Source organism: Plectropomus leopardus, chromosome 9 (assembly GCF_026936395.1).
Source record: "Plectropomus leopardus strain MGB_pleo_1.0 chromosome 9, ASM2693639v1, whole genome shotgun sequence".
In the NCBI taxonomy this organism is placed as follows: Eukaryota; Metazoa; Chordata; class Actinopteri; order Perciformes; family Serranidae; genus Plectropomus; species Plectropomus leopardus.
Window position 1 is genome coordinate 18782988 of NC_142184.1, and position 27457 is coordinate 18810444.

At 39.9% G+C, this 27457-nt stretch overlaps 1 protein-coding gene across 1 annotated transcript; it reads right to left on the reverse strand.

The window, feature by feature from the left end:
* Positions 1-1076: 1076 nt before the first annotated feature.
* LOC121947389 (rho-related GTP-binding protein RhoA-D) lies at positions 1077-23165 on the reverse strand. The gene is made up of 5 exons (XM_042492422.2): positions 23021-23165; positions 9702-9857; positions 6644-6764; positions 4596-4726; positions 1077-2295 (listed from the first exon to the last, which is right to left on the reverse strand). Exons 2-5 carry the CDS (start codon positions 9855-9857, stop codon positions 2122-2124), a joined length of 582 nt encoding a protein of 193 aa, XP_042348356.1. The 5' UTR covers positions 23021-23165; the 3' UTR covers positions 1077-2121.
* Positions 23166-27457: the final 4292 nt, after the last annotated feature.

Consider the following 27457-nt stretch of genomic DNA (forward strand, 5'->3'; position numbering starts at 1 on the left):
GTAGTAGCTTAATATCTGATATAACTTGAGCATAAAATCAAATCAGCTGTAAGATCTCACAAGTGTAGGTTGCTGAAACAGAGAGAGGTCTCAAACAAAATTAATTTTCTCCTTATTTGTAATTCTTTAAAAAAGGCCATTTTTGTGTCAGTATGTTAAGGAGATACATGGCTTTTGAAACATTGTTCCAATATTTACTTTAATGACTTTGGGGCAAAAGAATCACTCATAAACTGTGCTCACTTACTTCTCCCATTGGAATGAATACATGATTGACGTTCCCTTAAATTGGCGAAATCAATGTGGTACAGACATAGCAAGTGACTCTTAAGTGAATTGCTTCTGTTTATCAATAAAGAACCCCAGAAATGAGTCCTAAAACCCAGAAATACGTAAGCATTTCAGCCCCTTCACAGCCTTCAGTTCCTTTGTCTCAAAGTCAATGGGTTTTTTGAATGGGTTTCTGGATAGGAGCCTGAAATAAGGTCTGTGGTTAACACTAGCCTAAGAGACTTTCATGTTTTGTTCTATGACATAAAATTCATCAGTAAATACCCCTTTGTGAACATGAGCTTTTACTTGTCCTAAAAAAGGCTAAATTACACTACAGAACGTCATCATGTTGAACACAGCTTTGCAGCCTTGTGATGGTGACGCGATCAAAGTATAGTTTGTTTTAGCCTAACAATAGTTTTTTACTTCTGGCGATTGTATTGAGGCTTCAAAAACCCTAGAACTGGTGATCATTTGTAAAGATTATCTTCCTGAACATAACGTGTAAGTATCAAACATTTGTGTGCCACAGAGCTTATTTGCTGCAATGATCCAAAATCCTGTAGAAAAATCCCATTGGCTTTTGAAGAGGGAATCAGGACGATATCAGCTTCTGGGTTGACCTACAGAAAAACGTCATCTCTCGGGAACTCTATTGTGTGTGGTAGCAGCAGGCTGCCGGCCAATCATCGGACCTTGACATCAGGCAGGTCGCTTTTGTCATGCAGAACTGGGCATGGTTTCATCTAAAGTGGGTGGAAAAAACAAGATGGCACAATGATAATGACATTTTGAGCTGTCAATCACGTTGTCAGTTGGAAATTTTATTACAACTTTTATACACAGAAAAGGCCTATAATCTGAATATCTCTATGGCTGTACACAGTGTGCACCCATTATGTGTAGAGCCCAGAAACTTGTAGATTCAGTACACTGTAATGACTGGAAAGACTGTATACTGGATCTGAATCACCAGAGCAGAGTTCAGACAGCAGGCAGGGCTTGTTTGGGGAGGGCGTTAGTGACGTCTTGGTAGAGACAAGTCTGTCAGAGCCAGTGTGAGCATGACTGAGAGTATTGTGTCCATGACAATAGACCACTGTCCCCAGTGCCGGTTTAAGCTATCGCCATGGAGGAGAGACAGAGCAAGGTGCGGTCCAAAACCTCTCCACACAAATAGCTGCTGCTGCTTCAGTTTATGTAGGTTTCAGTGAATTAATGCAGAGTGAACAGGCTCTAAATTTAGTCCTTTGTGTCAGAAGACAAAGCTGGAGTTCTGCTGACTCAGCACTTGGTGAATTAGGACTTAAAATTGGTGAATGAGGGTTTAAAATTAATAATGGTGTGACAATAGGTGGATGGTGACGGAAGGAGACTGAGTGGTACATGCAGGCTGAGGAGAAGCAGGGGTTCCTTACTAATCAAGCAAATCTAAAAACTGTCTTGCTATTCAGTGTGCACGTGAGCTACAAGACCCTTCTCTGTAAACAATCATAACATAGACGTGATACAAGTATATGCACGTATAAATACAAACATACATTCATAGAGGAGAAAGGGACAGGTCCTTCACACAAACTAGTGTGCTAGTGGAGGAAAACAAAACAGCAAACAAACAGAAACAAAAGTGTGTGAGTAGCAGAGGAAAAAAACAAGGTTTTAAAAAAGGCTGATTTGTTTTGCTTTTAAACAGGCGTGTCAGTCTTTCATATTCTCCTGTGGCATATCTGCATCTGTGAAGTAAGTATAGTCCACGGAAGCCATTGATTTAAGGTTTCTCTAAGTTTGCTCTGTGCAGAAGGGGGGAGGCCTCCCTCAGGTGCTGATTGGCCAACGAACTCCGTCCCCTCACAGCAGCTGGCAGCCGCTTCTCTTCTTGCGCTTGCGGACCTGCAGCGCTGCTCTGGTGGCCATCTCAAACACCTCCCGCACGCCGTCCTTAGTCTTGGCAGAGCACTCCAGGTAGCCAAAGGCACTGATGCGGTTGGCCATGTCTCTGCCCTCCTCAGACTTCACAGGCTCCTGGAGGTTCAATGTACAGACAGTGGGTTAAAAGGATGCTGTATGAGTAAATAGACATTAAACAAGGGGAGTGATTAGTTTTTGGCAGTATTGAAATGTAATTAAGTACATTCAATCAAGTTCTGTACTTAAAGAGATACTATGCAGGATTTTTCTAAAAAAACAAATGCAAAAGTAATCCCTCTCAATCATCACTTATGACCCACTAGAAGTGTGCTGTGGTGCATTACCTTGAAAGTAGGTGTATTAATCTTAAAAGTACATGTATATGTATTTGTGGTGTGCTCTTGTGGAATAGACTGAAGGAAGAATTTGAAAAAAGTAAGAATATCAGAGAGTTTTAAAATATATTAAAGAAGAGATTTTTTGCGGAGTACAGAGATGAGGGCTGGGAATTTAAAGCATGCTAATGGTGACATTGCTGTTGATGGGATTCTTCTTTTAAACTGACATATTGTTGATGATATATATGAAAAGTGTGGACAGAGAGGTTTAGGTGTGGGGATGGATACTTGGGCAGACAGTTGGTTTATTATTGTGAATTAAAAGGATTGAAAAGAAAATGGGTAGAACTCGACAAACAATTTCCTGTTCCTACTCCTTTTCGAACATGAAATGTAAAATTTAAGTTGCTTATTGAAAAGCTGTTATATATGTTCATTACTATTTGTGTTTGTGTTTTTTATGTGCATAGTATTTTATTTTTATTTTTTTTTAAGTGTTGTGAAATAAATCATATTCAATTATCTGCAGAGAACCCGTCCTCTGCCTGTATTCTCTTTTTTTTTCTTCTTTTGCAGCGGTCGGGACGTTTCTGGGAACAGCATGCAGGTAAGGTTGGGACTTTATGGAGGTCGCAACCAGGTGCCAGACCAAGACAAAACTATGAAAAATGCAGACGCAGCACCGAAAAGACCCAAATATAGCGACTTTTTGGTTGGTTTTTGTTATATGTTTCCTGCAGTATTGTTTACAAACAGTTGTTGGCAACTCCTACAGAGTATACCTGTAAGTACAAATTCAATGTACTGCTTTGATGTGTTTTGCACTCACATAGTCTCATGCAACGGATACGCTCTTATTGTAATGTATGCAGCTCCCAGCCCCGGCTCTGAGCAGGTTCAGATCTCAGCTGCATCTCACAGGTGTAAAAGCAACATGAAGTGTTTCTGCTTTAATTCTATTTTTCGACAATACGTGCATAAACGCAAGGTTGTTGCCCAACAAACAGGCTCTGAATAAATATACTTTTTTACATTTTGCAACCTAGGCAGAGCAGAGTGTGCTGTCTCTGTACAGAGCCAGAGAACAACACATTCTGCTCTGGTTTCCCACAGATTCTTCCCGTCAAATTTGGCCAGTAGCTGGCAAGAAAGACACAAGAACTTCTCAGGTACTGCAGAAGTACCTGAAGCTGAAGTGTTTATTCATGGGCAAACTGCCACCTACACTGTACATTTACTGCCACTGCTGGCCAATGCAGTGAGTTTGGCTGCTCCTTTGCAGCTTGATGCTTTTAAATTCCCCGACAAGACTGAAGTAATGTAGACAGTTACTGCAGTATAGCATGAAAACTGTCATTAGCGTGCACCACGCTGACATGATGTTTGCGGTATGGACACAGGGTGAGAAGCACATTTTGTACTTTTTACTGCACTACACATTTGTCTAACAGGTTTAATTACTTTTTAGATTACAATTTTCCATACCCTTCCTGTCCAGTGAATACCATGCATCTCCAGGTGTGTTGATCCTGAATGTTTGTGATAAAGTGAAGCTGAAGCAGTACCTCACAGATTGAGAAAATTATCCTCCTTCTTGAGCTAAATAAACTGCTGGAAAATTCATTATCACAAAAATGAAAAAAAGGGCTGTTTTCTTGACATCTTAAAAACTTTTTAGTGATTCACATTTGTTTGTCCCAGGTCAGCAACATGACAAACATATAATGATCTTGTAGAATGATGCATTGCTCTGGATTACACTACCCAACAGTGTATAAAGGAGATAAAAGTGGCACAATTATAAACATCTACAGTAGCATTAATATTGATCCAAAAACATTATGTATAATTAAAAAAAACACTGAAAGGGAGCATTTTACTGCACAATAAATATTTTTACTTTTCACTTAAAAAGTATATTTTGCTGATAATACTTACACAATTTTACTCAACTTAGGATTTCAATGCATGATTTTCTTTATAGTGGAGTACTTTTACTAGACCAGCATACTTCTAACGCCACTTGTTTGGGGATAATTTGTTGCCAGTAACTTTAAAGGATATAGAAACACACACCTGTTTCATCTTGGCCAGCTCCCTGCGTGTGTGTTCATCATTCCTGAGGTCCTTCTTGTTACCAACGAGAATGATCGGGACGTTGGGACAGAAGTGTTTCACTTCAGGCGTCCATTTCTCAGGAATGTTCTCTACAAGAATGGAAAAAAAAAGAAAACAAGTCACTGCATAGCAAGTTCCAGACTTTTTTTTTCCCTACAAGGACAGTTGGGAGAGGCCTCGCCGTTTTCCCTTGTGACTGTACAGACATAAACATCGAGAGTTCACTGACCCCTCCCTGATACATGGCCGAGCCTGCACGCCAAAATCTGCGCTGTCTAGAAGGAGAAGGCATACTGTGATGGAGCAGAGGCTGGCCATCTGTGGTACTGCCCATTTCAAAAATACTGTGGGAGAAAGCCCCAGGGCTGAAGTCTTTCTAAACAAGACATTTTCTACATCTGTTTGATTTCTTTTCTGAGAGCTGAGAACATTCAGATCTCCGTCTGACATGCATGTGACATATTCTCCAGAAAATGCAGAACCCCACATGACAACAGTAGCTGGGTTAAAGTCTGGAGATTCGTTTGTTTATCTCATTCACAACAGCTGAATAAAAACGCAATAGAGTGTCAACAGTGTTTTAAGAGTGTTTGATCAGAATTTACAGTTGGTCAGTCTTGTATAGTCTCCTGTCTACAGGCTGTTCAGTCACTTCTAATTGACTTTAAATGTACTTTTGTGCTATATTTAAGTTACAGCTTCTTTATTGAAACAGCTGTAGCTGAGACAGAGTGGTGTCATAAGTGTGGAATTACTTAATTTACTGACTTTACTAACCCAGAGCAGGACTGCTGACTAACGGCTAACTGTGATGCTCATCTTGATTAATTGCAACACCAATAATTTCATCACACTCATGAACAAACACCATCTGAATGATCATTAGGTTTTCATAAAATGGATCATTAATTGCATTAAGGCTGCACACAGGCAGCGAACAGGGAATTGTAATGAAAAATACATAAATCATAAGAAGGCAAAACCCTATAGAGGGGATCGGGTTTACTGCACTGACAGACGGGCCCTCCTTGTGGTGGAAAACGTAGACATTTAATGGAACATTTGCTAAAATGCCTTCCTGCATCTGCACGAAAAATGATTACAGTGTTTCAAACAGAATTAGAGTTTATATGTGGCATTAGCTGACAGTGAGGGATCAACAAACTTTCAGTTGTTTTTTTGTGTTTGTGTGTCTGTGTCTCCTCTCTGAATTCTGAAGTTTTTGCGGGTCCATGAACACAGTGCAGGCAGAACTTTTTGTGATTTTCTTCTCAGCAGCAGTTTGTTGAGTTAAAGTCTGGAAACCATGTGACATTTAATAAAGCCAATTGGGGACTTTTGTTGGATATTGTTGCTATTAAGCCATGTTCAATGTGTGTTTTAGGTGTATTTTAAATCAAATTTTACAGCACTTCACAGAAATCCCACCGCCAACCAGCGCTTTGAAGGTGTAAGTGCAGAGTGGCACAGACATCCCTGCTTAAGTATCATAAATTCTCATAGGCCAACTACGTAGCCTATGGCGTAAGCTCTGCGTGTCATATAATGGTTTGTGTATATGTTATTTATTCTAAAGCTGTAACTTCACATTTTATTTTTGCACTTGAGCATCTAATAGCGAAATAAATGTTTTTTGATGGAAATCAAAAGAATAAATGTGATCTCAATTCTAAGGGCGAAAAATCGTAATTCACATTTTGGCAACAATCATCCAGCCCTAATGGGATCACAGCTGGTTTCATCTAAAGATTACTGGAAAAATGATAAACACTAAAATAAGAGTAATGTTTAAAAAAAAATAGAGCACTTTGGTGAACTGCACTTGACGCTCTGCTGCTCCACCTGTGCCCAGAAAAGCTACGTGTTCCCAGAGTGCAGTGTACTGGATAACAGAATGGAAATCAGCTCCAAAAATCGAAAATTAATGTGTGGCGGCAAATGTTGTTGTTTCGGCGGGCCACCACAAATACATGAATGTGTGGGAAACAATCTGTATGCAGTCTTACCTAAACTGTCGGGGCTGTCTATGGAGAAACACATAAGGATAACATCTGTGTCGGGGTAGGAAAGAGGCCTCAGTCTGTCATAGTCTTCCTGACCTGCTGTATCCCACAACGCCAACTCCACCTGAGAAAGAGGAAGAAAAAGAACATCAGTGATGCAAGTAGCTGCTGATAAAGAGCACAATTTAAGCTACAATATCAAAGTAAGGGAGGATATTCACACTTTAGCCACAACAGTATGGTGACGGGGAAAGCATATAGAGACAAAGACAACATGGGCAACAAGAAAACAACAACAGAGGTAGAGGCCTTGGGCCTTGATCAGACAGGGCACATTTCAGCAGCCTGAGGCAGCTTGTTGTAATTGTTTTCAAGAAGAGTGAAGCATTTTGCTTGCTGCTTTTGCATTTGTGCAGGAGCACATGAATGCCTTGAACTGGAAAAGCTTTACATGTTTCCAAGTGTTCTCGTATTGTCCAATCAGATTAATTGAGAGGCAGGCCTTCTGCAGTGGTGACGACAAATTGTAGCCTATGGTATCAAACTAACTTGACCTCACTTTCATCGTCGCCCTACTAGCTTCAAAACATGCAGTATCTAGAAAAATTGAAGTCTCAACAACTGTGTAACATTTTACCAACTGTAGTTAGTTCCATTGATTGACAGCAGATTGTCAAAGTGTCCCTGACTCATCCTTAAATAAGCCTTAAACCCACCATCATCCAGGTGAAGCTCCTGGACCAGCTGCCGAGGGTCTCATGTACAAACACTAGTGCTGTCATGATACTGGAATTTCTAACTTTGATACTACACATTCATAATATTAACATTCAATACAATTTTTAGACCAAGAAGAAAAAATGAAATTGAGAGCATAAAATTTAATTTTTCTCACATTCTTTCTTCTAATATATTTTAATTTTATGTATGCACATTCTTTGTTTTCATTTCACATCTGCCGTTTCAATATTAACTTAGGTATCCCACAGCAGTAAAGCCCATTTAACTGAGTTATATTGAGAAGAGAGAGCAAATGACAGAAGGCGGGACAATAGGAGGCACTTTAGCGATTTGTGTCAACTTGCTGTTAGAGAGAAGAGATCAAGAGAAAGTAGTATCAATACTGCAAAAATAAATATTGAAACCAAATCAGATATTCAAAATAAGTCAATATTTTTGGAAAACACTAACCAAGACTCTCCATTTCCCTGTGTCCAGTCTCCAAACGCCCTCTGACTGTCCATGTATTTTAAAGTACAGATCTATGAATTTACTTTACAGCCGAATAGTGGTTAAGCTTAGGACAGGTTATGCAGTGGTTGTGTAGCAACAATTAAAAAAAGACGCAGCATGCTGCAAAAAGCACTCTGTCTCATCGGGGCAGACTGTATGAAAAAAAAAAAACAACAACAAGGCAGTGTGGTTTGCCTTGCATTTTGCATCCCACAAAATGCACTCTGTCTGGTCAGGGCCTAACTAGAAAGAGGAAGGAAAAAGAGGAACTCCCCAGAGGTGGAGACCGTTCCCACAGGATTTTCTTGGGCTGTTAATCAAAGTGTTAGTAGTCCCGGAGTGCCTGGCCTGCTCTACATAAAACAAATCGCCCAACGCCTGTAGCTCATGCTACACTGCAACCCCAAAGCACCAAGCAGGAATGTTCTGTTGTAGCCTAGAAGTGTCGTTGCATGCATACATCATGTGGCTTTTGACTGTCTCCTAACTGGCTATGGTCTTGACCTAGTTTATCCTGCATCCTGCTGATTTAATCCAACAGTACCCTCACCCACATTACAATCACAGCTGGAGAACTAACTGTGCCTGATATGGCCGAGAAGTAGGGAAAAACAAGAGAGAGCAACAACAGTACATGCTAGCAGTTCATCGGGACTTTTCTGACGTCTCCCTGCACTCATGTCTTGCCAAGTTCTGCTTGTTGGCCGCCGGACTGCTACACTGGCTAGCCACACCGCCTTCTGGCATTTTCCATAATACATGAGGCAGCGGACTGAGCTGTGCCACATCTTTTGCCTGGGAAAGTGTGCAACACCACACCATCACAAACCTGTGTCCCATTCTGCAGGTTTTGTATTTTACCACTAGGTGTCTCTCAGAATTCAGCTTTTTCTTTGTAAAAACAATACAATAAAATCAAAGAATGAAAAGTAGAGTGCATCTGTAAGTTGACTGAGTAATGTTTTACAACAGCAAATACAGTCTTGTTAAGATCTGTCTACCACAGCTGTGAGGCTTGGAGTCAAACTTTATATTACAGCGCACAGGAAACAGGAAATCAGACATTAGTCATGATCTTTGAGTAGGGGGGGTTGAACACTGGGCAGGAAGGTGGCACCGGTCCATTTCCTGTTGTTGGCCAAAGGTCTGCTGCTTTATAACAATGAAAAGACCCAAGGATTTGCTTACAATACATACTTATCCCCATCAGTCTTGATGGCACATGGTTCTCAACCAGCAGGGCCAACAGGGTCACAGTTTTAACAATACAGCAGCAGTTTTAGTGTCACACAAACCTTCCTGTTCGAAAATAATGTTTCTAATTCTCAGGAGATAAACTCAGATCTTTTACTCAAGTAAAAGAACCAATACAATAGTGTAAAAGGATCCCATTATAAGTAAAAGTCCTGCATTCAAATTCCTACAAAAGCATTATCGGCTAAATGAACCTTCAGTGTAAGAAGTTAAAGTACTTGTTCTGAAGTAAAATGTCCCCTGTGACTGATACATTTATTATATATGACATGATAAGATTGTTATCAGTGATTGAAGAATTTGTAAGCAAAATGTATTATTATAGCTGCAGCTACCCAACAGGTAGTGATGTCCAGTTACATTACATAAAAGAAGAAGAAATAACATAATTGGTTCATTTTTGGGACTGTGAACTTTGTTTAAAACTGAACTATGTATGTGAAGTAGTTCATCTAATTTGGTGAACTGAACTTTGAGCTAGCTGGTGTGAAATGTGAACATGCACAACACTGCTGTCAATTATTCATAATCACTACCAAATGAAATAAAAAGTTACATTTAAAATATAAAGTACCTGTTTGCCATCAACTTCAATGTCAGCGATGTAGTTCTCAAACACTGTGGGGACGTAGACCTCTGGGAACTGGTCCTTGCTGAAGACGATGAGCAGACAGGTCTTCCCACATGCACCATCCCCAACTATCACCAACTTCTTCCTGATAGCAGCCATCTACAGACAGAACACATTTTGGTGAATCTTGAAAATTAAGAATTGATTCATAAGAAGAGACCAAACAATCAATAAACTAGTGAGAAGCAAGTTTCTTCACAGAGAGGAGGGAGGTGAAACAATGCAACCAGAAATAGTAAGAGTGGGAGAGCAAGGGGGGGAAAAAAAAAAAGAGATGACCGAAGTGTGTTTTTGAGCCGCACCCTCTTCCCTTTCCTGGGCTGCGTCCTGTGTGTGAGGTGAAAAACAGAGACGAGCTGAGGGCTCAGCACTGGTCTGGAAAAGCAGTGGGAGGGAAGTGAACAGGAGGCGAGCCACAGCATTGGTACTGCTGCAGCCTCGGTGCTCTAACACGCTGCTGCACATGCATGGCCTCCGACACAATCACATTAAAAACGATCCTTAATGTGTCACTTCTACGTTCCTGTGGCCTCGTCATCTACAGCTCTGACTGGTTGACACCTCTGTATTGCATGCAATCCTCTCTCCCTTTCTCTTTGCTTGTACACCTGAAAGCTGTGTGTATGTTAGTGGAACATGGCTTGGCGAAGAAAGCCGCGCGCGCACACACACACACACACACACACACACACACACACACACACACACACACACACACACACACACACACACACACACACACACACACACACACACACACACACACACACACACACGGATCAATAGCCATCTCCCACAAGCTGACAATAATGGAGAGAAGGCAGTAGGTGATGAGACAACGTACTGGCTGCCTGCCAGCAGCATCAGCTTTCACCGACCTAAGACTACCTGGACCAAAACAAAGATCTACACCTCTGCCATCCATCTCACACACGCAGCATCCAAATCTCTGCTGGTGAGTAGTGGGGAAATGCATCGTAATCAGGGTTCCTACAGCTAAAGGAAAGTTAGATTTCGGGCTTTTTAAGACTTTTTTTTAATGCCCTCGGAATTAAATGTAAGACCAATTTAACAATAACCAAAACTGAAAGAAAATACATGATCCAAAATCAATAACTAAGGTTAAGAGACAATTATTTAACAAATGTCTAAATATAAAAAAAAAAAAAACAACAAAAAACAAATGTCAAATTTGTTGGCAGTTTTTTTTAACCAGTATTTGTTTCTGACTCTGCATGTGGGTTTCCACTATTTTGATTCCCATCTTGAGTAGTTTGAAAAAAACTTTTTTGCATAAAATAAACCAAGCCTTGTATGCATCTCCTTGTTCTGGTATTAGCAATGTAGCAAAATCTTGAAAAAATGGCCAATTATCAGTGAATTTGAACAAAATGGCGTTTGTTGTTATTTCCGCAGTCCTGATCTGTGTGACATTTAGGCGAGAGGGATTCAGTCAATTTTGTATAAAAAATATTAGATGTTACCAATTTGTTTTTGAGATATATATATATATATATATATATATATATATATATATATTATAAAATCTTACTTCCCAGCATTAAGCTATAATCAAAAGTTTTCCATTAACAGTAGATGATAGATGATTTTTTGCATGTGAACGTACTGATGAGCCCACAGAAAGAAAGTAATGACCTGACTCTGCAGTTCTCAGCTCCACAGAGCTATAAAGTGTCTTTTCGCTCACTGTTTTGGTTTTACAGCCATAACTGTTCTGACCGACTCTCACAGGCATTTGAAGCTTAAAGGGAAAAACCTCCACAAACTACTACCTGCTACAAGGGCAGACAGGATGAATGCTAATGTTGCTCTATATCTCCCGTAAGTGTAAATAAGCATCTCTTTGCTGACAAGCTCATCATATCAACAGTGATAATACGTATGTGTTTTGTTTACAGTTTGTTTCTCTGCAAAGTGGCCAAAAAGTTTATTTATAGAAAGTTTAAAGCAACATTCTGAGCTCTTGTAAAAGTAAGTCTTTCATTATCATTACCGATACAGATCAATATACTGATCAAAACCCAACGTATTCTATTAACAGTAATTTTGTGCTGTCGTATGGTACACTGAGTTTCACTGCACTTATGAGAATAAACAGCTGGTTCCTCTGAAATGGTCAGTGGGTGGCCTGTGAAGCTCCTGTTGATATAAAATACTCATAGAAACTAAAGCCAATTAAATTTTTACAGGCAGCACAGTGCCTCCTCTACGCAGTGGTCACAAGTCTTTATTCAAGTAATCTGAAAGATACCCAGCATGATTTCTTTCAGCTTTGTTAAAAATGACAATGAGCCCATGTCACACTGTATGCTCAACAGAAAAATGTGCATCTCCACATCCTTCATATGATCCTCTAAGCTTGTATTGGCCGCAGCTTCCATTTTCACCACAAGAATCAAAAGACAATTGTTCAGTTTGCTTTTCTCTCCTACACATTAAATCAGGCCACTGTGTTGTCAGTTTGTCTCGAGAGAGAGCCACCTGTTTTCTATGATAGCAGGCTGCCGCTGCTCTATACATCACACTGTCACTGCCAGAGGGAACACACATACACACACACACACAAACACACACTAAGTGATAGGAAACAAGCAGCCCCAGAAAGCATCAGAAAATGGGGCTAGTCCTGCAGATCTTGTGCTGTGACCAAATAATGCAGCTTATTGACAACCATAGCTCTCACACAGCATAATGCCTACTGTGTCAGTGGCAGCACATGGCGGATAATGACCCCTTCCCTCTGTACTAATGTGTGTACACACTGTGGGTAGAACAAGTACAGGAACAGGCACTCAAAAGGCTTCTTCCCAAAATAAGACTGTTCTGCTACCCTTTAAATATGGCATGAAACAGTTTACAGTGATGCCAAACATGGTTGTACAATATTCACACAAAACACAACTAATAGTACCCATAGCATCTTTTGGTAAATTTACTTTGGAATATCAAAATCGGACCAATCCTGTACTTATACATTAAGCATTAAAAAAATGTCATGTAACAGTGGTCAGGTTTCATTTTGTCCTAACATAACGCTGTTCCTCAGATCTGTTTAAGGAAGCAGACCAAATAGGTCTCAATCGTTTTGCCAATTAATATATAAACTGATCATCAGAAAAGTAATCTTTAAGAAATGTAATGATCAGTGTCATGTTTTAAGTGATTTTTAAGCAAAACTATCAAACATGTCTTTGTTCCAGCCATGCAAATGGCAGGATTTGCTGCCTCACCTAACAAGAGGATTTGTTTGGTGGGGATCTGCAGGTGCTTAATGTGTTGTGTGGATTTTCCCATCCAATTTTTCCTAATCGACATTCCTCACTTCCTGTCTTTAAGTGACTTCCTGGTAAGACATAAACAATAGTGAAGGAGGAGAGAAAATGAGCCACAGGAAAGATCTGGAATTCACCCATTTCGTCATTTTCTCTCATTCTCACCCCTTGAGTTTCTCCCCTCAGGTCAGTTCAAATAAGCTTCATTAGCACAAGTGTGAGTCGAACACATGTAGTCACTCCTCTCTCCTTTTGCCTCCTGTCAGACAGCTCTAGACTCAGTGGGATTTATATGTATGTTCGTTTTACCAAGAGTCTGTTGAAGGATAGTCACAACGTGTGTGAGGATCCATGGAGAAAAGAGACCCACATTTGTTGAACAATTTCATAGTTATACGGATGTAAAGTCAAAACTAACTAGAGCAATTTTCATTCATTGCCTTAAATTGGGTTCAACTTAAATGGCATATTCCAAAGGCTACATTAATTGCATTAAAAGCAAATCAAAATGCCCCAATGAATAACATCTTACTGTGCATGCAGCTAATCATTGTTTTGCAATTTGCTTTTAAATTATGACACTCGACTTTGTGCTATATTCAACAATCAATAATTAATTGTGGCCTGGATTTTATGTTGTGGTAAGTAGGCCTCTGTCAGTGTCTGGGGAAAAAATATTTGAAGAGAAACAAAAAAGCAGTCCAAAATTATTAATGGTTAACCATGAATTATTAAAATGAAGATCTGTGTGGTGTTCCAATCGCTTGTAGAAGCAGCAGTGAATTGGATCAGAGCTGTAGAGCCAGTCACATGATAACACAGCAGCATTAATCTCAGTGCTACAAAGAACAATGGAAACCCAAAAATGAAGTGAAGCCATATTCTGAGTATGGAGCCACAGTATACATGCGGAGACATTCAGTGCCTGCACACATTCAGTGACCTTGAACAGACAGGTCATACAACTGTGCAGGAGACTGCATGTTCACACGTGTCTCAGGATGAATGATCCCATCTTGCATAATGTTTGTCCCTGTGTGGGACAAGGGCAAAGTTCTCATTCTTGCACATGTAGTACAGGTGCTTATTTCTCCCTCATGTTTTCCTGGCAGGTTGATTTTCCCCAACAATCTTATCACATTAGCCAGTCTTGTTCATTAGAGGTGGTAGGGGGTTACGATAACAAATACACATTCTCATCACATGCATCAGCAAACTCAAGGTATTTACACCAACGCTGTTGTTGGTGACCCATTTGATTAAGTGAATAAGCCATAAAACTCCCATTATAAAATGTCATGTAGGCTTGAGCCAGTTTAACACAAGCAGAACCAAAGTGTTTGCTGTGTATTTGTGTGTTTTCTCCACAGTAACAGGGCAATGCCTCCTTGATGATAAAATGCTTTAACATAAGATACAACTGGACTAAAGGAGTTGTATATTAAAAGGAGTGCTATGAGATTTGTCTGAATGCAAAGGCGAAACAACAGTTCAAATGATCAAAGCAACAGGCATCAACACAGGATGCATCCATGCTGACTACTTAAAGGCTTTCCAATCTTCTCTTGGTTCATTTTGGGTGTGCCTGCTGTTGAACGCCCTGCTATGCTCTGTTAAAGCAGTGAAACTGCACAGAGTTGTGAGTGTGTGAACTATGAGTAACACTTCTTCACTAGGGCTGCAACTAAAAATTATATTTATTGTTTATTAATTTTCACAATAACTGATACGTTGTTTGGTGTATAAAATGTCAGAGAATGGCAAGAAATGTCGATCTGTATCAAAGCCTCCACTTGAAGTCCACATTCCAAAGACAATCAGTTTACTGTCATAGATTAAAAAAAAAAAACAAAACTGTAAAATATATGCATTTTAGAGGCTGGAATTACAGATTTGCTCTCCCCATCATGATTATCAAATTAGCTGACTATTAATGTAAAAGTTGACAACCAACCAGTTATTCATTAGAGCTGTACTCCTAGCTTTTCCCATGTTCAAACTGACAAAAAACAAACAAAAAAAACAACCCCCTCATTCACTTTAATTTGGCCAGTGCAGCAACACAGTTGGTACATTCAGCAAAAAAGGTGAACCTGGCTCAACTTTTGCAGCAATGCAGCGTGATATCGTCTGACAAGGCACTGCTGTGTGACCAATTAAATACATGCAAGCACACATTCCTACTGGATTAATATGAAGCATGAACAGCATATTTCTATTTTTCACCTCGTGATTGTTGTGACGAAAGATAAAATAGCTGCCACTGTGATCGTTTCCAGAGTTGTTAAATCCTGTGTCATCAACAGCTGTGTTGTGCTGTCATTTCCTCTGGCTAAAGCTAGTGATGGCATTATCATTATATATAGATGCCTATTAACCACATGAACTGATGGAGGTCAGGAAGAGATGATGAATCACATCATGATGATGAGTCAAATAAAGGTCCTTGTGTGGCCACATCCTCAGACCTGAATGTGTCAGTTCTAAGTTTTGGTATCAGTCACATTTGAACAGAAACCATTACCGGCAATTGGAATTCAGTACCAGTGCCTTTTTTTTGGGGGGGGGGGGGTTCCTTTTTTCTCACTGTAATAACAAAAATGGATTTTTTTTACTAAGCTAAATTGGGTGACATTGTCTTGCTCTCTCTTTTTCTCTCTATATGTCCTAGCAACAGATGAGCAATGAAAAGGTCTTAACCCCGTGCCTGTCAACAAGCGATTCTGCTTTGCAGCGCTACGAGCCTGTCTCTCTGTGTGTCTACATGTTTCATTCTCTGTTCAGACACAGCTGACATGTATGTGGAACTAACTATCAGTACTACAGCGATGGTTTTGGCTTGCTGGGAAGCCAGCTGAGCTCCATGGAGCACTGTGGCAGACTTTAACCAGCTCCCGCTTCATGTCTGAACCTGGGATTTCCTCCCCCTCTCAGGTACCGATTGGCTTAACAGGAAATGACACTTTGAGGTAGCAACGTCATTCAGTTGGTACCTAACCCTTGTTGCTTTAGCTTCAGTCTCTTCTTCCCTATTTGGCCAAATACTAAGTGCAATAGATGCTACATCCCTGACCTTGGCTAACAATGTTGCCAGAAGTTATTGAATAAGGACAGAAAAAAGTATTTATAGAATCACAAGATGATGAACTAGCAGGATTTCAGCTGCTTAGCAGACCTGCATCTGGCCACAGATTAATTCCTGATTTCCCTATCCTTGGAAAGTGACACAAGCAGCTCTGCTGGGACATCCTCATCATCAGATTTACACGAACTGCACACTTGACGTATAAACGAGAAGTTTGAGTTGTTACAAATATTGACAAACTTTAACAATTAAGGTATTGACATGCAGATTGGTCAAAGCAGCAAAACGCATTCCACATGATTAATAACGGGTCACTGAATGCTTGCACACAACCCTGTCTGTGTAAAAATGTGGGAGGACGTAGGCTTTGAGGAATGTCTCACCCACTTTCAACACCCTTCACCATTTTCTTCTTAACACATAACATCCCTCCCCCCACTAATATCTCACTGTCTCCCCTGGTTGAATTGTTGAGGGCTGGACTATACATGCAGAGCTGCACAGGAAATAGACACGAGGCAAAACAGCAGCAGTTTTGACTCAGATTGTAAGGGGTGGGGCAACTTTTTTCAGGTGCTCCACCTAAGCGTTAGTTTTGGTTGAAGACTGAATTTCAGCAACAGTGTCTGGATCATGCTGGGGAAGAAAAAGGCTGTCTGAATCCTGTCCAAACCAAAATATTATAGCAGCTATTTCACACATGCCAACGAGAAACCAAGATGGTGGCCTCAAAGCAGCAAGAAAAGAACCTTTTTCGTTTGCTATATTCAGCTGGAAAACATTAAAAGTCTAAAAGTGTGTGCAACCACTTTATGAGATTAGGACAAGGAATAGGGGTATACAGTTACATAAAGTGCACAAAACAAGCATCCAATTTGCTTTTGTAGTGCATGCGTTGTTAGTGCGCTTGGAGTGTGTTAAGTTCGCAGACCCGCGCTGATGCCGAAACCATGGCGTGGGCTCAACACTATTGGAGTCACCATGGTCAGCTTAAAAAAAGGATTAACACTGAAGCATTAAAATCAAATATATCCTTTAAAAAATGCATTTAATGATGATGTGTGCAACTGGTGGAATTTCCCTTTAAAGAAAATCATGAGGGAAGCTGCTGTATTTTCTTAATGCAGAGATATTTAACTGATAAACAAAGTGAGACTGCTTTATCAATTTTAATGCAGATCTACTTAAGTCTAAGTGTGCACTGTGGAGCTGTATAATGCAAGGAAAAACAAATTTAATATTTAATTAAAATATATTTACATTCTGGATTGAACTTGCAATGGGGATCAAGAAAACTTGATTAGGGTGTTTCTCTCCCTACTAGGACTGCAACAGCTTATGTACAAGTACCAAACAGTCACTGTAATGGGACATGGTCTGGTGCATGCAGCCACATGCAGAATGCACAGTTTATAAAGTGATGCACCTAACCAAAGCGAAGCTTACAAGGATGAATTCCACCCAGATACTTTTAGCTGTATGCTGTTAGCAACAAGTCCTGAGTTAGAACAACACGCAGATTGGCGTGCAAGTCAGTCACACTATGTCGAGCTAATGAAACGCTGGAGGTGGAAGACCCGTCTGCAGGTTCATGGTCAACTTTAACAACAACGAACACTCCTCTTAATACACAAGTTATTTTTTGATCATTTTGTTTATTTTGAAATGTTCATTTTTATAAGATGCTTTTCAGTTTTACAGCCACCTGCTGTTACCTGTTGCTTTTTGGGTTTTGGGAAAGTGTTTGTTCAGTGCTAGCACAGTGTAATACACAAGTGTTTCATTCCTCTTTATTTCTAGAAATGAAAATAGTTTACAAACGAGGGTGGAATGTTCCCTCTGTCCCCAGCATGAGGGTTTTGTCTGTTTTTGACACTTGCACTATTTTCTGTTCAGAATAAATGCAAAGAAACATTTCTTTACACATTTTTTTGTTTTGTTCACAGTACTGAACTCGCACCAAACCATGACTCCTGAACCGTGACTTGCACCGTTACACCCTCACACCTCATTACAAACTCTTTGCCTGAAGTTGGATGAGAGAAATTCTTGCAGAAAAGTTGAAGCCAAACTCAAAATTTCAAGGTTGAATCAAACTTGAGAGCAGAAGCTGCTGCTCAGGATCTAGGCGAGGCAAGCAGCTAAAGTCAGAGAACCTAGCTGGAGCCCAAAATAGGACAGAGCCATTGAGACTCCCCCGGCCCAATTTATCACAGTGCACACAGCACAGCTCAGAGCAGAGGACGAAAGAGAGGAATATCACACAGAATTATCCTTTCATCCGCCCCTGAGCCTCCGCTTGAAGTACAAACTGACAGAAAAGTCGGACAGATGGAGGGAAGGAAGGAAGGAGAGGCGTGGTGGTCAAAACTAGAACATGAGCGTGTTGTAGCATAAGCACCAGATATGGACAAACTTAAAACATACCAAAGTGTAGTGGGTAAGTCTTTGATAAATATTCCATGAGTATGAAATAAATAAACGGATGAATTAGTCATGGTGTGGATTGGGAACGGAGCTAATCAGGATTTGGTTAGAAGTGTATTTCTGTTTTCTTGATTTCACCCTGTTTCATATTATTTATTCCTTTAGCTCCCTCTCTCCTACCCATCTTGTCCTCATCTCATCCTTTTCTTTCCCTCTCTCTCTTCCTGTGTTGCAGTGTGATGTCACCATCAGGGAGCTAATGTTCCGTATCCTTAGGGTGCTGCATTCCTCCTTTCCGACTAACACACAGCGAAAAAATGAAAGCCGAAGCTGACACACATGTGTGCAGCCTGGATGGAGCCACTACCTCCCCACACCACAACAGTTTCCTCATCTGTCTAGCCCATCTGTGCCTTACAGCTATGTAAAGTGTTAGGGTGTTAAAAAGATTTGAGCTGATACAAATCCTTTCAAATTCCTTCAAAATTTCTTATTTCAACATTTGCAAGTACCTAAAGACTAAAATTCAGAGCTAAGAAACTGATCAGATTTATGCACAACCCCTATCACAAGAAAGACTGGGATGCTGTGTAAGACATACATAAACACAGAATGCAAAAATTTGCAAATAGGGGCGTGCTCAGAAATTGAATGGTATATGGAAACAGTTTTTAACCTACATAGAAAAAATGGACACCATTAATATAGCAGTCTTGTAATACTAACCCTATATAAGATATAGTTCACTTTTTATTCATATTTATTTTTAATTTCTTTTTTGGTACTCATTTAGTTATTAATTTTTACTGCCCCCCCCTTTTATAATCAACTTTTAAAATTTAATTTATTTTTTGTCTTACCTTCAATTTTTGTCACACTGAATTTGTTTAAACATAATTTTTGTGTAGTTGACTATTAAGAAATTCTAACATTTCAATCCATTACAACTAGATGCAATAAAGTTGAGTGACACATCTGTTTACAGTAATACTTGAACAAGCAATGCCAGCTTCAAGATGCTTCCTGTATCAGGAAACTAATCTCACTCAGTGTTCAAATGGCATTTTGGCCTTCACTTTCAATTCTTCTGTCCTCAGTTCCCAAATGCTTACTGAGAGTTGTTAAAAGAAAAGGTTATATAACACAGAGGTAAACATTCCCCTGTCTAAACTTTTTTGGAACATGTTGCAGGTGTCAAATTCAGAATGAGTGACTATTTGCAAAAAAAAAAAAAAAAGAGTTTATCAGTTTGAACATGAATTTATCTGGTCTTTTTTGTAACTGGGGTTGCGAAATGTTGATAGGAATAAAAATAACAGAGAGGTGGAGTGATAAACTAGATAGTTTGTCCAGAGAGGAGTCACAACTCTGTTGAACTACAAAAGCACACAGTCCACTCACAGTCATCATACAATGTTGTTACAAAGTGATGCCTCTTTTCACAAACAGTGTTTGGCTGAAAACCAGCCGCAAAGAGCATATTTACCAGAGAATAGCTAAACTTCTCACAACTGTTACAGAATTAATGCCACAGCTGATTGGTGATGTTTGTCATTTTAACCAGCAACAGTCGGCTACAATATGAAGCCTGCTACTTATGTTTTCCACGAATCTTTAGAGATAAAAGGTTTCATATGAAATTCTTTACAGTCTTAGTTAAACAAATTTCGGGACATGAAACTTGATCCTAAAGTAGAACCAGCTATAAGAACCCATCCCTCAGGGCTCTGCTGCTGCTGCTGCTGCTGCTGCTGCTGCTGCTGTTACTCAGAGGAAATGTTTAGCTTTCAAAATCGTCCTTTTATGGACTTCCTGAAACTGCAACCACCAAAATCCAAACAGGAAACCCTTCCAGAGATATAGAGGATTTTCTCATCTGCATGCTGTCTGTGTGTGATATGCCCACCAGCCTACAGACATAATTTTCCATGCAGACATATTTGTCGGTCACCTTCATAACCCAGTATTTTCCTCTATTCTGCGTAAAAGAAACTTCAGACATTTTCATTTTCAGTATGATACTGGACTGCTGATGGAAAGTTTTCCTGACTATTCTAAGACAGGATACTGGGGAACATTGTGTCTGAACACCTGATAAGGCCGATAAGCACCTATAGCTCAACAGTTCACAATCCAGCAGCTTCCTATAGAAAGTGAGTGCAAGCTGTAAGGATGGAAAAAAACTGCCATCTGGGCAGTCCCCTCATGTCCATGCACCACTTCCCAAATCTTTGCCATGGAGAACTTCCTGTGTTCGCCATCCCTGAGCCTCAGGCTGGCACGTACAAAAGGCGATGCGTAAAACACGCATAGTAGGTCAGTAGTAGAGAGGGGCGCGAAATGAGGCACAACATTAGGGTGAAATGGCCTCTGGCGATCCTGGCATATATGGAGCTTTTGATCCGTAATTGTTTCTCATGAAGGCTTTCGTACAGACCCACTGAGCTATTCAGCTTCTTCTGATATGACCTCAATACAACAAGAAGAAAAGAGAAAGAGCGCACGTTAGAGATGTCAATTCTGTCAATATGACAAACCATGTCTTGTTATTTGAATTTGAAATATAGCACAGGGGTCTACAACAATTTTCAGGATAGGGATGGAGTAAAGACCCCTTACGACATGCATTTTTCTCTGAGATTGATGTTTCTGGGAATTTATTTCCTGCACCACAAAGGAGACAAAGCAAGGGGTGTAAGTGTCTTCTGACTTTTCACGAGCTAGCTGGTCCCCATACTGAGGGTCCTGATTCCATGACGTCAAATGACTGGTATGATATGGATTAAATATATTTACTGAGCTTTCCTGTTCATGCACTATTACAATATTTAATCAGTCAATGTTTCAGTCAGATATTTAGCTTCATTTAGATTAGATTAGATAGACTTATTTGTCCACTTGAGTAGAAATTAGTATTTGTGTTTGCTCAAACACAGCAAAGTTACATACAAACATAACACAATACACCATTAAAAACACACAAATGTACAATATACAAGATAGAATAGTGCAAACGGGCATGTAGGAGCAATATATTAAATAAATAATAAAAGAGAGCACATCTTACAAAATAGTAGTGTTCTCTGTAGTGTTAATCATTTCTCTAATTGTATTTTTTGCAAGGATTCCTCTGTGCATGTGGGCTCTTTTTCTTTTCTGCATAATCCAACCCACCATCTACAAGTATGTGCAAATAATGCCACTACTTTTACAAACCTAATACAGCCCAGTTCACACAGAGCGACTCTGGATTACATCACTTGGTAGACTGACAGTAAAAACCACACTGATGATGATGACAGCAGCAGACATCATCACTTCTGCTTTCATATTAATGCAGTCTAGATTGGGGGTTACCACATAATTTCCTTCCTCTGCACTGGCACTGATTTGTATTGGGGGTGTGTGCATGTGCGCGTGCTGCTGGGTAACACTCCCCTCTGAACACTACCTGCAAACAGCTTGGTCAGCAGTCAGCTGTTCAGCTACAATGACATCATACTTTCTCCTGTAGTAGCCACACAAGCACAAACATTTAAAATGAAGGCATGCCCACATGCTGGGAAGATGGAAGGTGTTTTTGAGCATCCCTCTCCTGTTTGTCTGCCCTTTAACATCCTGTGTGTGACAGTAAACATAAAAGGGAGCAGACCAGTTCATGCACGACATGAGTTCTGCAGGTTTCGCGTTGGTTCAGATACAGTCTGTGGGTTTTTATGCTGGGAAACACGCCAGGACACGGGAACAAGCCTGTGTGAGATATGAGGGTCTGCGCTACAGTAGCAGAGCAGCACAACAAGGGTGTGGTGACTCCGAGAGGAATTTCCTCGAGACGGACAAATGTTTTGGCAGTTATTTGGAAAAATGCGAGAAACAGGGACTTTTTGACAGCACAATCTACCAAAAAAGGTCACTCACTCGGTAGTCTAAAAGTGTTTTGTATATATATATAGAGAGAGAGATTTTGCCATCCAATAATTCCCGTCAAGACGAGAAAACACCCGATACTGTGAACTCCATTTACTGGCCAAACAGCTTTCCAAAGCGAAAGAGGCGTTAAAGTTTTAGGTAAAGATCCTCTCCGCCTGCCTCCACAGCTGAAGTCCAAATAATTAATTAAATTACGTAATGAGCTAAGTTATGGGGACTGTGGTATCAATGCTGATATGATAGTATCTCCGACTGGAGAGAACAAACAGGTGTGCCCCCCCAGTTTATAATAGGATACTTTTCCATTATCAATAAAATACTTAAGCCACTTAAACCAAAACTTCTAAAAAAGTAACAGGTTTCAACTCGCCGAGCTGTTGGCGGAGGTATCCCTGCTCATTACCGTATTTCTGAGAAGAAAGACCATTTAACTACTTTTCCGTCATACCTCAAAGTCGCTTTACTGACTCAGGGTGCTATTTCAAAAATGAAACAAGTGTAACAAAAGGGAATAAAAAATGTCTTACCTTGCCCAGAGTGTGCTTTCAAATGTCACAGAGCTCTGTGTTCCCCTCCTGCTGTCTTCCGTGCTTTGAACCAGCTGTAAGCTCAGTCACCGGCCGAGGAAGCGCCGACTGATACTCACAAGACCCTCCCATAGTGCTGCATTCACTGACCCCTCGGAAACTTATAGTCAACATGTGCTAATTAGAGGGCGCAGGAGTAATAGGGCTGCAACTGAAGAGCATTTAAATTGTCGATGAATCTCTCGATTAATTGATTATTAGTTTTGTATATAATGGTGAAATACTATGCCACTTTACACAAAGTAGTATATTGTGATATTTATTCTGTCTGACCTCTTGTAGTAGGTATTTATTGTTTTTTTTTTTTTAAGAACACATGCTGTATGTTTATTGTCCGCGTTTGTTTTGCACTCTAGTCTATGCTGAACCACGTCTAACACGACTTTCTGTCATGACAGACAATAAAGTTTTCTGAATCTAAATCTGAAACATTGTTTAAAAAAAGGCAGTTTTGCAGGGCCCAATACAACATACCCAAACAAGTTACTGTGCTTATGTTATTGTTGCCAATATTTTTCACATGACTTGCATGCTGCCTCCAGTTTTCCATCAAAATGTGTCAAAGCTGAACAATATATCAGATCTCTTTCGACTAAATTGAGATTTATATACAGTGACTTCATATACTTTATGTTTTGTTTTTTCTAATTTTAATCCATTTTTGTAAAAAGTATGATGGTCAATTGATTCGTCACTACACAAGTGCCATACATGTTGAAAAACTCAGAATTGGCAAACATTTAGGACAGAGGGTCAGTTCATGCAACATTCTTCCGCCAGAGCACTGAATTTGTGATTAGAAAAACCCGACAGCACTTGAATGCAGCACGGTGTCTGAGGTTGTTTGAGATTTCAGCGCCTGCACGCTATTGGCTGAGAAGATTTAACCGTTACAGGGTCCCCTCCCCTCTTCCGTTAGAAAATAATGACATCATTTATATAAAGAGGTGGTCAGCTGGGTTTTCCGTTATTTTTAAGCAACGTTTCAGTGTTATTTAGTGTTTTGTAAAATTGTAGATGAATATTCTTGTTATTGTTGCTGTTAGTCTCATTTTCATTATTCCCTGTGTAAGGAAATGGACTTTGACCCAAGAGCTTTACTCCCACAGTGCAACAGGAAATCCCTCAGCAGGGATTTGAGCTTTTTAACATGCCGTTCTCTCAGTGTGGTTGTAAGTTGATTCGTCCTTAAGTACACTGTGAAATTACTGCAGCAGGGTAAGAGGAACATTTAATGGCATACGGTGGGTATGTTTAATAACCCACAGTGGCCTATTATAAACACTCACCCGCTCATGAAGACAGAGGTCTTTAAAAGTCAATCAGGAAGTTGTATTGTACACAAACAAAAACAAATAACAACAAATTTCTGGTGGTTTTGCTTCTCCTGTGAAAAGAGTCAGAACAAAGACTTAGTTGTTGTATGCTTGAACCACAAGCTTCCCCAACAAACTGAATGTGGGCTATCTCATTTCTCTGTTTCCTGGCTCTTTGACAGTAATTTGGACAGTTCTCTGCAGTTTCCATGGTAATACCCACATACTGTATTTTTGGATAAATCGGTGCACAGTGGCACCTCCCAGTCCCATAGAATAGTGATGCTATTTCTGTGAGCTGTATGGGAGGGGGGAGCTGCTGCCTGATGAGTGTCGGCTGGAGAAAGACAAGTGTTTGAAGTGCAGCTTCAGTTCAGAAAGATCATAATCCTGCATGTGGATTTACAACACCCTTGTACTCTACATCATTCTCCCTTTGTCCCTCTATAAACTGTTATTTTGCTATGTGGTGCTTCAGCTTATTCTATAAATTTAGATGGTTTGATTGTTTGGGGACATCTATAGTGTCGCAAACTTTAAACAATCACTTGGGTCAATGCACATAGAGTCAGTTTTGAGTCTAAATGAAACGTGTGAGTTTCTCTGGTTTTTAAGTCTATGACCACCGGTATTTACAGCTGAAAAATCAGGCTGAAATCAATTCACAATCAACTTAAACATGTGAATTCATGCTCATAATTCATCTTGACATTGTAGCATTATGAGGTAATGGGGAAACGTGGTGCAATAATAAGAGAAAACTAACATATTTGTGCCATCCAATCCAAAATACCTTGCTGTGCCAGAGTAGAAACTGCTTCCAAAAAAAGACATGTAGCAGATATTATCCCTTCAATTGACTTGATCAACTAAGAGTCGGTGCTGGACCTAGCACATTCAGCAACTAAGACAAGCGTTCCTGAGCCAACAGTTTTGTACATGTCCTGCTGTGTTTGTAGCAACAAAAGCAGGTGTTTTAAGTTCTGGAAATGTCCATCATATTTGTAGTCACAAAGGCGGGTGATTTTTAGTGACAGTTTGGGACATGTCCAGCTATATTTGTAGAGACAAAAGCAGGCATATTTAATGACAATTCAGGACATATTTGACAAAAGCCCTGTTTTTACTGGCAGTTTGGGGAAATTTCCTGCTGTGTTTTGTAGTGGCAAAAGTGAGTGTTTTTTATGACAGTTTGGGTTGTTTACCCCTGTTTGTAGTGACAAAAGCTGATATTTTAAGCCAAGTTTCACGATATCCACTACATACAAGGCCTACAAATCTAACATATTCCTGGTTGCCGAAACGTAAAATGTCAACAATTATTATGGCGACTGGGTTGAGTATCACCGGCACAGGCGCTGAGCTGTGTTTCTAGTGTGGGGTCAAGAATATACAATGCATTTTTCACAGCCCCAAGGGGACACCTTGTAAACACCCACGCTGCTATAAGTAACAGCCAGTATAGAGTGAGCTAGTGTTTTTTCACATGGTTGATGACATAAAGAAAGTTTAAGGGCAAGTAGTCGAGAAGAGCTGTGGAGAGGGATGCTCACTGCTTGGAAGCAAAACATAACAGGCTCACAAAGATATTGGTAAAGATGTGTTGTTTATTTGGTGTCTTGGCACTATACCAATAACCTTCCACTGGAAATGATGGATATTTACATTATTATATACACCTGTGGATGGCGATGCAACTATCATGTCCTCTGAGTTTATGTTGAAAGTGGTGTTGTTACTGGCTAAAAGATAAAGCAGATGTCTGCCTTCACACCAGACCATGACCATAAACAATCCTCTTATTTAACTTTAAAGGCTGCATTGTCAGGAAGGAAAGAGAACTGATCAAAATGTGTAATGTTAAATGCTGAGTAGTACAAGTGTCAAATGGTAGAAAAAAAGTGAGGAGGAATGTACAAATCACTAGACAAGATTATTAAACTCTGCAAATGGATTCCAAAACTGTTCACATATTATCTATGAAAAATATAGAGTTGTACATTAGAGTCTAATATGAACACATCCCTATTAAACAGTGTGTTGCTGGGTTTAGAGGTTGCCTTTCTCATCCTCATCCTCTTTGTGCTTCAATTTTCTCTATTATGTTTGTCTCCTATGTTCCTATCACAATTTGCCTCTGTGTTTATCAGTTTTGTATTTCATGACAATAAAGCGCTTTTGTCAGCTGTGGTTGTTTTAAAGGCGCTCCACAAATGACGTTTGACTCGACTTTGACTTGACATCTTTTCATAGACTACTACAGTTTAGATGGTTAGTATAAGGATAGCGTACAGAACATCTTGTCATAATTCATTGTTCTAATTTTGTTTTCCCAAAATACATTTAGGGACATACAGCGTCACAGTATTTGGGCACTGAATCAGTGTCCAGTGTGACATATAAAACTTCAGAAAGGATAAGCTATTGATCAACAAAGTTGCAGAAACACAAAAGAGTACCACTTTGACAAAAACAAACAAACAATCACTGCTTGTGCACGAAAGTTGCACATACAAGGACCTAAACTTATCACTGATCTATCAAAGATTACATAATTCTGTGCTGGGGTTACACAGTGCCTTTGCCCTCAGGACACAAAACCTAAATATCAGTAGTATCTCTGTGAAACCCATTTCTGGCATTTCTCATCTTTTTTTTCCCCCACACTGGTCATTTTGGATCAGTGAACACAGAAAACAAAAGAGCAAGCTGGAGGCTGCGATGAACTACTGAGTCACCCATCATGTCCCAGAGGAAGTTTACTCATGAGAGAGGAGGTGGACGACATGTCCTCACTTCACCCTTACGCCATTAACACAGTTACAATATGAGGACACAGCGACACTTAGTGGTGTAACACACATAGTACAACCTGCATGCAACCTTCATCGTGCATCAGATTAACAATGTGAAGCAAAGCATCTTTACCAAAGCCATAGGCTGTAACAGACCTCAATGAACACACCAGTTACTTGTAAAATAAATAAATAAAAAGCTTTACAGTGAAATATATGAAAAAAAATAGAACATAATTTATGTATATTTAGAAAAGAGACATGTA

Bases quoted from the DNA above. Each gene is read 5' to 3' on its own strand.
- LOC121947389 (XM_042492422.2), bottom strand. From the start codon at position 9,857: ATGGCTGCTATCAGGAAGAAGTTGGTGATAGTTGGGGATGGTGCATGT. The intron at 4,727-6,643 runs GTAAGACTGCAT...CCATTCTTGTAG, and splicing joins AGACAGCCCCGACAGTTTAG to AGAACATTCCTGAGAAATGG. The intron at 2,296-4,595 runs GTGTGTGTTTCT...TTGAACCTCCAG, and splicing joins AGCTGGCCAAGATGAAACAG to GAGCCTGTGAAGTCTGAGGA.